General features: G+C 42.8%; 1 protein-coding gene across 1 annotated transcript in view; it reads right to left on the bottom strand.

Annotated features, from left to right (window-relative positions):
* The window catches only part of gabrg3 (gamma-aminobutyric acid type A receptor subunit gamma3), a gene marked incomplete at both ends in the record, with an annotated part of 89,067 nt that overhangs the window by 44,536 nt on the left and 30,889 nt on the right, over nt 1–13,642 (bottom strand). Inside the window, 3 exons of the mRNA XM_079296702.1 lie at nt 3,521–3,673; nt 7,668–7,805; nt 12,654–12,736. Coding sequence (XP_079152828.1) covers nt 3,521–3,673; nt 7,668–7,805; nt 12,654–12,736 — 374 coding nt within the window. The remainder of the gene's footprint in view (nt 1–3,520; nt 3,674–7,667; nt 7,806–12,653; nt 12,737–13,642) is intronic.

The following is a 13,642-nucleotide window of genomic DNA, read 5'->3' as shown; positions in this document are numbered from 1 at the left end:
TCCAGAGGTAAATCACGTGGAACAGACCAAAGCTTGTGTTCGTGGAGCGTCTAAAAATAGGACTGAGTACCACCAGTGGCCGGGTCACAAGACTGCATGGATTTTATTTTGACGACAGTGTTTTCTTTCTTTTATTCAACTGAAAAGCTGGGGGATTGAATTTTGAGTTTTTCGATATTACAGCTGCAATTTGTAACTTCCGCGCATGTTTTTACAACAACAATGAGCTAAGACGAAGCAGTTTCAGTCCTCTGTGGCTGTCACTACGGTTTGTATCAGTATGCTTGTTTTGAATAGCAAGAAGAAAGATAAGAGATCACCGCAGCCCCAAATAACAGTGAATATATATGTTCTGACAAAGTAGGCTGATGTGAGGTTGAAATTATGCAGTGAGAACAGTTGAAGTGGAATAAAAGCGTGTTATTTGCAAGGCGTTCCTGGTTTTAACTCTGAAGCACTCCGGCACATTTTCCAGCACATCGACACAAAGTAAGATGCGGTGCACATCGGAGCAGACGGTCTCCTCTGCGAGAGCTTGTTTGTTTGTGGTAATTACGCTGATGCTTACAAATTAATGGGCTCGTGATTGAGGTTAAAATGCTACACATGGCAACTTCAGTCTAATCTGATTAAAGGTGTTTCACGCACAGCGTAGAGGCCGAGACTTAAAGCTGCATCTCCCATGCATGTAATCAGTGAGATGGCCCGACACGAGCCCCCTCTGACCAAGGACACACTTGGGACTTAACGGCGTCTCTCATCTATAATATATTTACCCAGCGAGGCATTTCAGTCAGCTCTATATTTATACACCGTGATACATGAGAAAACGTTTAAGGTGGGAAAACCTTCATGTATTGATGATTTTTACTGCAGTATATGAAGTATATATACTTATATAAATGTCCCACTCCCATAACATTAGACATTAACATTGCGGCACCACCTGCCTTTTTCTTCCACTTCAACCTCTCCGCTGTCCGACCGATCCTCCTCCCGCCGACTGACATTTTCCCGCCTGGCGCCACATACTCAACACTCTTGTTTTGCTCCCCTCTTATCTCCCCTCACTCCCTTTCAGCTCTGGGATCAGGTCTCAGGCCGACCTGAAAACGGGGGCGATGTGCTCGAGAAGAAAGGCTCAATGACTTTGTTGTTGAGCCGAATGGGGATGTTTATCAGGACTGGGACAGCTTGCTTCTCTGCGCTACCCGTTGTTTGAGGGAGATCACAAGCTTTTCACTGCCTTTGGTCATGTATCACACCGCCACCCACGTACTGTAAGCCTCCACTGTGGTTCTGTTTTTAGGTAAGCAGCCAGACAGACAGGTTGACAGAGACAGATGGGCACACGCATTGTGAGCAGAGTGATAATATATCAAATAGCAGCAGCAAGCTGTTGAGAGCTATAACTGCGACGCAATGTTTCCTTTGCAGCATGAAGCAAAACTTCCAACGTATCTTCATCTGCTAGTTACGAGACTATTGCCAGATAAAGACTTCATAATCAGTTGCAGTATTTCAGCACATATCTACATCTTTCTCTTCACTGTTTTGATGTTCAACATTCATCAACCAAACAAGAAAAAGTCTCCCGAGCAGAGCGCACAACACAATCTCTTCTTATGATCAGCTTTCATCAACGGCACGAGACCAAAGGCTCCATTCCAGCGCACGCTAGGGTAACAACGCTAGCTTATGAATGAATTTGAGATAACATGAGACGACGTTATTGTTCAACTATCAGTGAAGTTCTCTCTTTGCGCTTGAGGACAGAACTCCAATAGAACTTCTTCATTACCACTGAGGCGTTCCACATGACCTGTGATATTGGCTGACTGGCTGGCGGGGCGGGGGGGGACTGAGTGGAATTAAAGGACTTCATAGTTGTGTGTGCCATCTCGGTTCAAGTGACATCGGGGGGGTGAAGGTGGTTGGAGGTTGGAGAGCACGTATCGGGTTCAGTTCTTGGGGTCTAGTGCGTGATATGAGAGTCAACAAGTGTTACCAAAGTGCCAGAGAGCCGAGGGGACGTTTTAACTTCTAACTTCTACTCCAATTTACGCCGTTACATTGCAACCAGGTAAATGAGCAACCCCTCAACAAATATTGGTCATACTCGACCTGCCAAATACACTAAAATAACAAATAGAATACGTGCAACTACAATATAATTCTTAGGTAGTAGAATGAATGGAAATGACTCAGTTGCTATATTTTAGGCTTTCATTAGCTGCCCATCTTAGCCATTACACGTCATATAAGTTCCACATAAGTGAGGTAAACCAGCTATGGAATAACTCACTGGGTTCCAAATCAAAACAAAGTGGATAAATCTCATAACACTGAGGTCCTCTTCAGGAAAGGACAGATCAGACCGTTCTTTTTCAGGAGACTCAGAATAGATGACAATAACAATATAAGCCCATACTACATCATAATTCACATAGTATGTCATTTTACTGATTGTTGCGTCATATTTTATATTGTATTACGTCTCTCTGTTAAAGGCTAAATACCATTATTTTATCTACTCGTCTGGAGTACACTGCTGCTATTAAATCACACGAACATCACTTTACTTTGTCTCCACATTTTTCCTCAATTTAAACTAATTTGGTGTTCTTTTTTTAATCCTGCATTCTCCACTAAATTGTAAAAGCATTAAATGTTGAAAGGATGGATACCTCGCCTACGGTAGTTTTTGAATTCGCCAATTGGATAAACCGTCTATATATTGACTCTTGGACATGACCTCTCCAGACACTTACCTTTAGTTGCACCTTAAATAAGGACCGCCAGCACAACCTCAGCATCCACAGGAAAGCATATGAACTGATGGTAGGCATGCAGTGGGGGAGGAAAATTATTCAAAAGAATTGTCAACTCATGCAAAGACAATAAGATTAACGCCACAATAAAGGATGAAACGGTAATACAAACACTGATGGGACACACATTTCAAATTCGGCTTAATGAACAGCTCAAGGTGAAACATGCACATTCATTTATGAGTGGCTCATATACTGTATAACACACACACACACACAGAATTATGGTTTTTGTTCTCTCACGCCACAACAATTTTAAGTGATGTGCAAGTATTCCAGTAATACGATTGCTTTTGCCGGTAATAACCACTGCAACAAAGGCTGAGTTACCAATCAAAAAGAGATTATTGCTTTTGCTATCAAGCGGTCTAAATCTCAGATTGAATGAATTCTCAAAAATGCTTTAAATCCGGCCACCAATTTCCGATTAAATTCCCTCATATTAGACTCAGATATGGCATGAATGAGCTGAGACATTGATACTATTCCCATCACTTCAATTAAAGCAAATGGAGCACAAAGTATTGGACATCAACACTGTTCCCCACCACCAATCATCCACAGGACAGAAATGAGTTACTTCATTTGGTGGGTGTTAAGAGAAAACACATGGCATTATACGTTATATGAGCCCTTTCCACATGAAGCACAGCTCCCCTCGCAGCCACACGGGTGGTGCAGGTGTGTACCTAAGGCCGTCCTTGCAGGCGTGGCGTCGCTCTTGATCCAGAAGGAGACCCAGGAGAGGACCACCGTCAGGATACAGGGGATGTAGGTCTGGATGGTGAAGTAGCCCATTCTTCTGCTGAGGTCAAAGTACACGCTCAATACCACATACTCACCTGCCGGGAGAGAAGAGATGGGGGGGAGATTGATTAAATGGCAAAAGGAAAAAAAGTACCAACATGTTTATCAACAATCCCGGGGTGGCAGTGTTGGTCGGCCCACCACTAAATCATCCCAAATATCTCAACAAGTATTAGATCATCCCACCCAGGAGCTGCAGGCGCTCATTTGTGCCCAGTGCTGTCAGCCTGAACAACAGCATTAGAAGCAACAGACTGTCCCGTTCACTTTTCTAATGAGATCGTTAGAAGTGTCCAAAGATCTTCAGCAACTTTAATCAAGACCGCTTCTGTGCAGTGAAGAGCCGATAAACGTCTCTGAAATGTGTCAAAGACATTCTTTTTTTTGGTCATACAAGACATCAGAAAAGTGTTACATTCATTTCTGATGGTTTGGAATTTGATCTATAATTGCTTAAAGTAGAATAATGTGGATCAAATGGGAAGGCAGACAGACGGGGAAAAGACACGGACGGAAGGAGAAAAAAGACGGAGCAGAGGGCAGAAAACCCATGAAGAACCTTCTCTCCAACTCAAACAACTTTGCAATGTCACAACCAATGTGAGGGGATCGTGACAGACTTCATTCTGCTTCAGCATCAGACGAGCATTACTTTAAGTGTTACTGAAGATCGTTGATTCATAATCTGCCACCACTCCGGATGTCGGAGTGAATAAAACATCTGTAGAAGACCTTTCGTCCTGGACTCGCAGCTGAACCCTCACCTCATGCTCCACATAGAATTGAAATAATCATTTTGATCGCCAGGTGCACAGCAATGACATGGTGACGCCGCTGCAGAGGAGTGTTTGCCGATGGCAAATGTCAGCATGGAACAGTTATCTGCTCACTCGGTTTTTACTCGATGGTGGTGTACAGTGACGTTTTTAGGGTTTTTTTATGGTTAAATATTATGTTTAGGTATTTTATAACTAGTGTCAGACCGTTTTTTGACTTTTAAATCCTTTGACCATTCTATTTAAGTTACACTGTTTTTAACGACGCCCCAGAATTTGGGGGGGGGGGGGGCTCATAAGTAGCATCCAGAAATTGCTCATTTTGATAGCCAGAAGTGTACATGTGTATATTTCATTTACCGGACGTATGGGCAACACTATCATAGAAGTCACTTTTTACACACTCCAAACACAACTATATACTACTCATATAAGCATCTAGAAAATGTGATAAAAGGACGAAATCCTGGCCAGAAATCTGCGTTGTGTGCGCTTTAAATCCATATTTGCGCCACTTAGCTCGGAGCTAGCGGGCTAATCCGTACATCGATTAGCATCAGCATGCGACACAGAAATCATAACTACCTTCGTTTTTTCTCTCCGTTGAACCGGTATAAAGCAGTGAGTGGTTAAGTGTACCATGGCGCTGGACTTCAGTCGAAAAAATCCTTGGTTTTTTGTGACGTTTTATGAAATATTAGTGCAAAAACATCGAAAATAATACGTTTTAGCGGTACCGTCATGGAGGCCAAGTGCTTCCTGTTTACTTCCGAGCTGTTTCCTGTGGAATGGGGGGTCAACCCACCATAATAAATATGTGTGGAAGTGGAACATAAAGATAACATCTAAGGTGCATTTAATCACCTTTTATTCACATTAAATCGTTTCTGTAAATCCCATGGTTGCCAATACAAAAATGCTGTGAAGAAAGACCAAAGAGAGCATTAAGGAAGGATGCATGTGATCCGATCTTGTGCTAAAGAGAATTAATTAACTGTACATCACAGAGTACCGCAAATTACCAGGTTAAAGTTACAAACTAAATCTTAATCACAACACAGTATGCGCAACATAAACTAAGAACATAAAACAGTCTAGTTTTATGTTACGTACCCATTTATGTCCAAGATAAAGAGCATGTTCTTTCAAAGCAATCCGAAGTGGGTGAAGAGTGAACATAAATGCTGGTTGGATTGAAAGACAATTTAAAGATGCCAACAGGGGTAAATTAAACAACAATTTACGGGAGTTCGACTTCCTCTCAGGACAAACCTGCACGGTTGCAGAAGTAGTCCAAGCTCAACATACGGCACAGATTGTCTAAGTTGACAGTTTAATGCACAGGAGATAAGCGGCATTTTGCACAGGCATTCTTGCAAATTGTGCAGGATGATAATGTTAAGCTTGTATGAAGGCTATAAAATAAAAAGCACACTGACAGATAGTCTATAACTGTGTGCAGTATGGCGACTTCTGTGCTCCGACTGTGCATTATAGCAAACAACCCCTCTGTCGACACACTCCTGCAGAATACTTATTCGCCCCAGTTGACAGTTTTTCTAGCTTTGCCTCCAGACTCTGTCATGCCATACGGTCAGTATTTCTGTTTGGAAGCTGCGAGGAATTGTTTTTGGGGGAAACTCTTTCATTAACTGTTACTGTGGCTGCTTACTTCCTCGCGACACTGACATACATGCCGTTTCCTTGACTCCAATTGTGTACGAGTGCATTTCTTTTCCTGCACTAAGTTTGGATATCTTTCTGCAATGTAAGAAAAGGGCATAATGGGAGCTTTTGGGGAATTTGCGAGGGGATGGTAGAACAAAGCGCTGAAGTGTCTGGGATTCCGCATTGGGGCCTTTTGAAAAGGACGCGGCTGAATTGATAACGACGGAGGATTTGTGGCGGAGGTCCCCGGTGGCTCTGTGGCCGGGGACCTGTCCACGCTGTCCTCATTAAAACAGCCCCATCGCTCATGTGTTTATGAGGGGCGAAGGATAAAGCTGGAGAGTTAGGAGACAGAGAGGAGGAGGAAATAAGAGACGGCGAGGAAGAGAAACGCAGCACTTTCGCAGGTTGTCATGATGTAAATTAATGATCGGTATTTTTAGCCGGGGATCTAATCGCCACGCGTGTGGAGATGGAGCCGGCAAGTGAAACAGGAAAGAGAAACTAGGTAATAAATGAGAAAACTGCTAATTTCTTGAACAACGTGAGGTAGATGTGTAGGTTCGCCGTTGCTTTTGAGCATCGCAGCAGAAAATGAGCTTGGCTGTGTTGTGACGATGCAGCGGGAGTCCAGCAAAACATGTCATTTATAATTATTATTATATTATAGCCGCCGATGAGTCTCGGGATGCTCAGTCACATTTTTTTTTCTGGTGTGATCAGACGCACAAAGATACAAGTTCTCATTGGAATAAACAGGACGCTTGATGAGTTTTCCCCATTGGGAGAAACAGTTAAACCGATTTGTCGCTTAACAAAATATATACATTTGATTTGAACATGTCATGTGCGAGTGCAAAATGAAGCTGTACAACTAATTTCCACTGAGCTCCTTAATGCTGAGGAACAGAATTATCTCCTGTTCCTCGAATATTCATGAGCGGAGGTTCGGCTCTGAGAAAGCTGAATTAGGTGACATTATGCAGACCCGAGCAGCGAAGACAAAAGACCGCATGGCACAAACTAGAAGGATTATGCAACTCATAAACAAGGTTAACAAAGGCTACGTCATGCTCTTTCTCCATCTCTCTCATTCATAAGGTTAGAATCTGCCACATGAAAGCATTATGAATGGATTATGAACTTGTCCATCCCCGTACCAGTCGTGGGCTTGATTACAGACACCTGTTGGAACAACAATGTTTCTCTGAGCCTCCCAAACACGCTTAAATGAAGTCATCAAAGAACACGAGGCCTAAAAGTGCACTGAAAGCACGGGGAAAGAGAGGGGAAAGGGGTGAATGATTAAACTTCCTTTGTAATCTTGCTGATTAATGTCAGTGGAGAACCCGTTCTGCCCTTGCACCCAGAGGGAATACTTACGAGCTTTGAGCTTGTAGTTTTATGATTACATTTATGGGCACGGTGCTAATGTTAACCTGTGCAAAGCTTGGGGCAGCGGGGTAGTCGAGCAGCGGTAGAGTTGTATTTTGAAGCCTGCTGAACAGCAAGTCAGTTCCAGACAATACAGTTTTATATCATTATCAGTCACAATTCAAGCGCCACAGCTGTTGATCTTCCCTACCTGCGGTTGTTGTGAGCACATCCGTGGTGTTTCTGAGCCCCATGAAATCAAACTGGTAAAGCCTCCAGTATTTCTGGTCCGAAGTCTCCACCGAGGTCCGGCTCCACTTGTACACGATCTCGTCTCTCGGGTAGCCGTCTGGGAACGACACAGAGAGCGAGTCAAAAGTGTGAAAGAGAAGGAATATAGGAGAGATCAACACAGCATTTATTGTATGCATGATTTATACCCGATTTACACAAATGCATTCAGGAACTTGTTTGCTGAAGTGCACCCAGCTTGAACAAACACCCGTCTCCCATGTAATTCAGTGTACTACTCAGTGTAACATCTTAATTTCAGTGGAATAATTTCACCTATTTCAAGTCAATTGGTCTCAAGGGTGCTCTTGAATGAGATTATATTTTAATGGTAAAAAATACTGCGCAGCCTTTAATTGCAAGACACGCTCATCTTGGGTGTGAAAAGGGAAAATACAATGAAATTGCTTAACTTTAATTGATAGAAATGTTGAAATGTTTGTTTCTAGTGTTAGATTATAGGCTACGTATCGCTCAAGTACAATGACCCTGCTGGAAACACATTAACGCCACTGATCCTGGACATGCTGAACACTACGGCAGGATTTCACATGCCGATCACTAAGCACGAGCACAAAACAGCACGCAAGGAATTCTATGCTCAGCTAACAGTGTAAAAACAAAAGAAGAAGCAAAACAAACGACAGCGATGAGCAGGTCTTAATTATGTTGAATAGTCTCACTAGGGCTGGGCGATATGGCCTAAAAATAAAATCTCCGATTTTTTTACAAAAAATCCGATTCACGATTTAAATCGATTTTTTCCCCCACAAATTTTTGCAGATGACAGAAGCTGTTGAAAACAATTTTTTATTTTATTTTGTGATGATTTTCCCTCGTAGGTTGATAAAAATAAAGTGCAAACAAAACCTGAACATTGTAGAAAGGTGCCTGTAGTATACAAAAAGTATTTGGTCACTCTTTTGTTTGCCTGAATCATTTAAATATAAAATTAAATTAAAGATAACATTAAATGGCATTAAATAGTAGCCTTCCATTGTAAACAACTGTGCAAATGTAACTTTTGACAGTAAGCTTTTCTAACTGAATACACTGATACAAACACAGCATGAAATAAAATGTATGTGACCCTTTAACATTCACATTTTCAAAAGTCCAACATCTGATCTAACATCAACATAACATATTGTGCACAGTAAATAAGTGCATGTAAACAAAATCAAGTGCATTCACAACATAACCAACAGTATTAAACAGTAGTGCATGTTTTTTCTAAATATTTTTTGCCAGGAAGACAGCGTCGCTTGTGCTCCCGCGGTCCTGCTCCCTCCAACACTTCTCCCACTCGGCGGCATGCCTCTGTTTGAGGCTGTTTGTTCTGTGTCAGATGACACGAACCCGAACCATTTCCAGACCACGGAAGACACATTCTTCCCTCTCTTAAGAACGAGAGCTTCACTGCTGGCCGCCATTGTTTTCGTTTGTAAACAATGCGCGCGCACTCAACTACGGGAACCCAACGGGGGGAGGGGTGGGGGCGATTTTCTCGATTTTCAATAAAACACATCGCCTTAAAGCACACATTCGAATTAATCGATTAAATCGATTTATCGCCCAGCCCTAAGTCTCACCAAGAAGAGCAATCACAAACATAACTTTCCCCCAAACAAACAGTAGATGGCAAACATTATTGCAATCATATTTCTCTTGGTGTTTGTACAATTATCCTCACTGCAAACAGTATTATCATTATGTTACCAGTGCATCTTCAAAGCTACACCGTGTTTCTCATATTTCACGCCTTTGAAAGACCCCTGAAGCCACATGTTCTTCACCAGTGATATAAACGACCCTCTTCTGTTGCTTTGCCTCCAATATTGGCCCCGTCTACCCTGGAAGCAAACACCACGAGGGATCTCCGCTGCTGCCATATCATTGTAAACACAGTCCTGTTATGTGTGCGGTATGAAACAACATCATGCGAGCAGACACATGAGGGTTTTGAAGTAAAAATTTAATTTGAATTCTCCTCGTTTCTTGCGTTGGGAAATGTAAGCCATCGTGATACTGCAGCTATTATGAACAATAATTAGTTGGCCATGCTACCTACAGCATGCATGCTCATGGCGTTCAGGCTTTGTCTGAGATACACTACAGTGTGTGGAGTAAGTTATTGTGAGGGCAATAGAAAGAAACCAGCCGACTCTTAAGCATAATGTTCCCCACTTTTTGCAGAGCAGCGAGTCTTTGCAGCAGCCACACCTGTACACAAGGTCAGGAGCAGCTTGTTCCCAACGTCAGCTGCTTTGGGAATTTGTTTAAAACGGAAAGCATTGAGGATTCTTTCCCTTTTTCTTTACACCGACACCAAACGGTTTTCGATGAGGAACACAAAATCAGACTGAAAGCTTCTCATGATTGACCGTTCAAGAACTCGTGTGCCGGGGGCTTCAAATAATGTCACAAGCCCCGTGGCAGTTATGCTGGAGGTCCACAGCATTTTGGACGAAAGTGACAGAACTGCTGAGTACATCTTTAAATGCATGAGCCGCCTGGTCCAACAGCACTGACAGGTGGTTCATCCTGCATTTTGTATTGGGAAGTGATCACTTTGCAACTGCTGCCACAGACGTTTTATATTTGAAAAATAGATTAGAAAGCAAATAATCCAGTCTACTAATCTGACATCTGAATGGTTTCAGCCCTATTTACCATATTATGCGGCTTGCCTTTAAAAAGGAACTACCGGATAGTTTGGGGTGAAACGTTGTACAGACATTCATGGTCCCAAGAGGATGAATCCCACTGCTTCCAACTACATTTAGTGGCAAGCCTGCTCGAAGAGTCGCTAGATGTTGCTAGTTTATGCCAAGTGCCAATTTGCATATGTGATGTCTTAACCGTTAACCATCCACAAGAGTAATGACCGAATTATGCTATCATTAGCATCAAATTCAAAAAGGAGCGCCAACCTTGTCACTTAATAGCTGTTCCACCTTAAATGTCAGCCCACCTTAAGTTAGCCTGGGCTGTTGCTAGCTTCAGAGCTAACCCCATTCACGTTAATAACACTAAAGCTAAGCAGATGTTAGCATGCTGACACGCTACAGGTAGCATATAGCTCAACGCTCCGCTAGAATGACTGTCGCCTCTGAGTCCTGTTTTTAAATGGAGCATAGATTTTGCAATCTAAAGGGTCGGGTGAGCAAAACCATGCTAACACTTTAGTTTTTTTCAGTTGTGACAAATTAGTAGAGCAAAGAAATCTACTGAAAATGTCAGTCTGCACACAGCAAGACATCAATCACGGCCTGCATATTGTGACTGATTTGACATGACTCATATATAATGGTATGTGCGCTAAGAATGTAAATACGCTGCTAATATAGCACCACAGAGGGTGTTCTTTAGGCGCGGCGTGATTACGGCTATGCCTGTGGTGTGGGTAACCGCATGGGTCCGTGTAATCATAGTTAGGGCATTTATGCTGAGCTCACCTGTCATCGGAAGAGTGTTTCCGAATGTATGACACTTGGAATGAACTAGAAGGAGAGCGCTTAAAAGCCAGGAATTCATGTTTGCAGAGTGTCTGGAAAAAAACAACATCCGCTGTCAAAACATATTAAGAATTAATGAGATAGATTTGTGAGGCCATCAAGGCATTCATCATGTTTATGCTGTTATTCATGAGATTGATTGCAGCCGTAACGGGAAGGCTTTTAATTTGCTTCATGATGAAGAGACGGAACATTTTTGTGCATTAGGGCCTCTACAGTATCATAATACATTAGCAGCAACACGCGCTGAGGATGTTCCAGATGTTACACACTGTGTTTGGACAGCGCAGAACAGTGACGGCCGTCGCGTGTCGCTCCATTATCACCCTGATGTACAAAGCTCCTTTGGCACCGAAAAGCATTCTTTCAGTTAAACAGAGATTATTTCTTCAGAACTTCTAAATGCATTTAAATCAGTGAAGTTGAAGCTCCGTCGCAGCTACAGAAAAGAAAGGAAATCTCCATCCACACGGTTTTGCTAAAAAAGGGTCATTACTGCAGATCCTTTCATTGAGAGCAGAGGCATAATGGAGACCCATTTGCTCTTTCACTACCTCTGCTCTGCTCTTTTGTGTGACAGTGACATCCGCTCCCATCACTCTGTGATGTGAAAGTAAGTCACGCAATGAGCCGAACTCAATGCAGACGCCGAGGTTATACAACGGTCTGTGATGAATACTGCCATCTGTGGGCGCATTAGGTGATGATTATAACCTTAATTAAATCATATCTAGCACTGGAAGATGATTGGTCCAACAGAATGACCCGTCGTACAAAATTAAATGTGATTTTGGTGCTTTTTAGATGGGGGGGGGGGGGGTAACTTAATAAGGCACTGGTTAATGGGACGATAAACGCTTTGGGGACTCCAATCTCACGTCAGCGTCTAGCCATCGTAGTGCTAATGCAATAATCATGCCACAGTTTCTGGCTCTAAATGTGCAAGAACATATCCATAGTTATTACCAACACAGTAGGGCTGAGGTAATCCATTTGTGTTTCATTTCCTTTTCAGTTTGCATCTCCTCGGATATGTTGCCAATTTCGGATATAGAAATGTGGATGTGTTGATTATAATCAAACATTTTTCCTTGATCTACCTCAATAATATACAACACTAGATGGATTGTACAGCTAAAGCTGATAAAACTGATTTGAATGCGTGGGAAATGTAGGTGTAAATCAGCAACATTGTTTAACCTCCGCTGCTTCATAGGAGCTCTCAGTTCTGCACTTCAGCACCACGGACAGCGCCGTGGATTTATCAATACGCAGCACAGTGCTGTTACTTCAGAGCCGTGGTCGGGGCCACAGATTCAAACCTCGAAGGGGTCGACGAGTCAGGCAAAACGTGCATGTTTGTGAGTGTGTGCGTTTCCAATACTCACAGCTGGAGAAGACGAGGGGACAGGAGTGTTCGTCCATTGGGAAATTATGGAGTTGCAGCTGGCATTCTGCGTTGATGGTCATCCTGAAGGAGAGAGACACGGAGAGAGAGAGAGAGAAATACTTAAAAAAGGCTTGAAGCACAATATTCATCACTTCTTACACTGCACTATACGGAGCGCTGGCTTCGAACCAGGTTGGTTGCTTCGTTGATGAAATCCCTCAAAATGATAGAACTGCTTGACTCACGGGCCAGGGCCCAGAGGCATGTAAGCCTCTGGGCCCTGGGAGTGCTTAGCTATCATCACTGGCCAGGTCAATACACCAGATGTTTTGGTGAGCACAAAGAGAGCGGATTAGGTTTACATGCAAAATATAAATCAGACTACATTTATATTCTCCGTGTGTTACTTGATATCACCATAAAATTTAATTTCACTGGATACGATAATGGCCGTAACAATGAGACCATCGTGAAATTGGGTTTTTCTTTTGGCCTGTTCCGTGTTGTCTTTGTCTCCGGTACAGTTTCTCATTAATTCACCGACTTCACTGACACAAAACAGGAGCAGGAAAATGACTGTCTCGCTCGTCTTGCTTGTCGGTGAACAAAGTGCAGATGATGTCGCGTACAGTCCCAATTTGCATAATCTTCCATCCTTGTCGGGAGCCAGGAAGACCAAATATGGGCAAGAGTGTCGAGCCGAGGTGAGGGGAGCAAGAGGAACGCAAACACGGCCGAGATGAGTGTGAGAGATGCGTCACTCAATGCAAATACGGCTCCAAACATACGCCTCTTTCGGACTTAATACCCTTTTAATGAAACAATCATTTTCAAATTCAACATCAGTAACTGATTTTTTGCACGTCTATTTATTGTGTTGAAAGAAGCTTTTTCTGCACAGTTGCAAACGGTTATTATTAAACCATTTGCAGAATTAGGCTCCAGTGGCTGCTTAGGATTGTTTCCGACTAACTCCAGAGTGTTATC

Source organism: Melanostigma gelatinosum (genome assembly GCF_949748355.1).
Source record: "Melanostigma gelatinosum genome assembly, chromosome: 24".
Classification (NCBI taxonomy): domain Eukaryota; kingdom Metazoa; phylum Chordata; class Actinopteri; order Perciformes; family Zoarcidae; genus Melanostigma; species Melanostigma gelatinosum.
The sequence above is the reverse complement of the archived record's forward strand: the minus strand, read 5'-3'. Positions and strand labels throughout refer to the sequence as shown.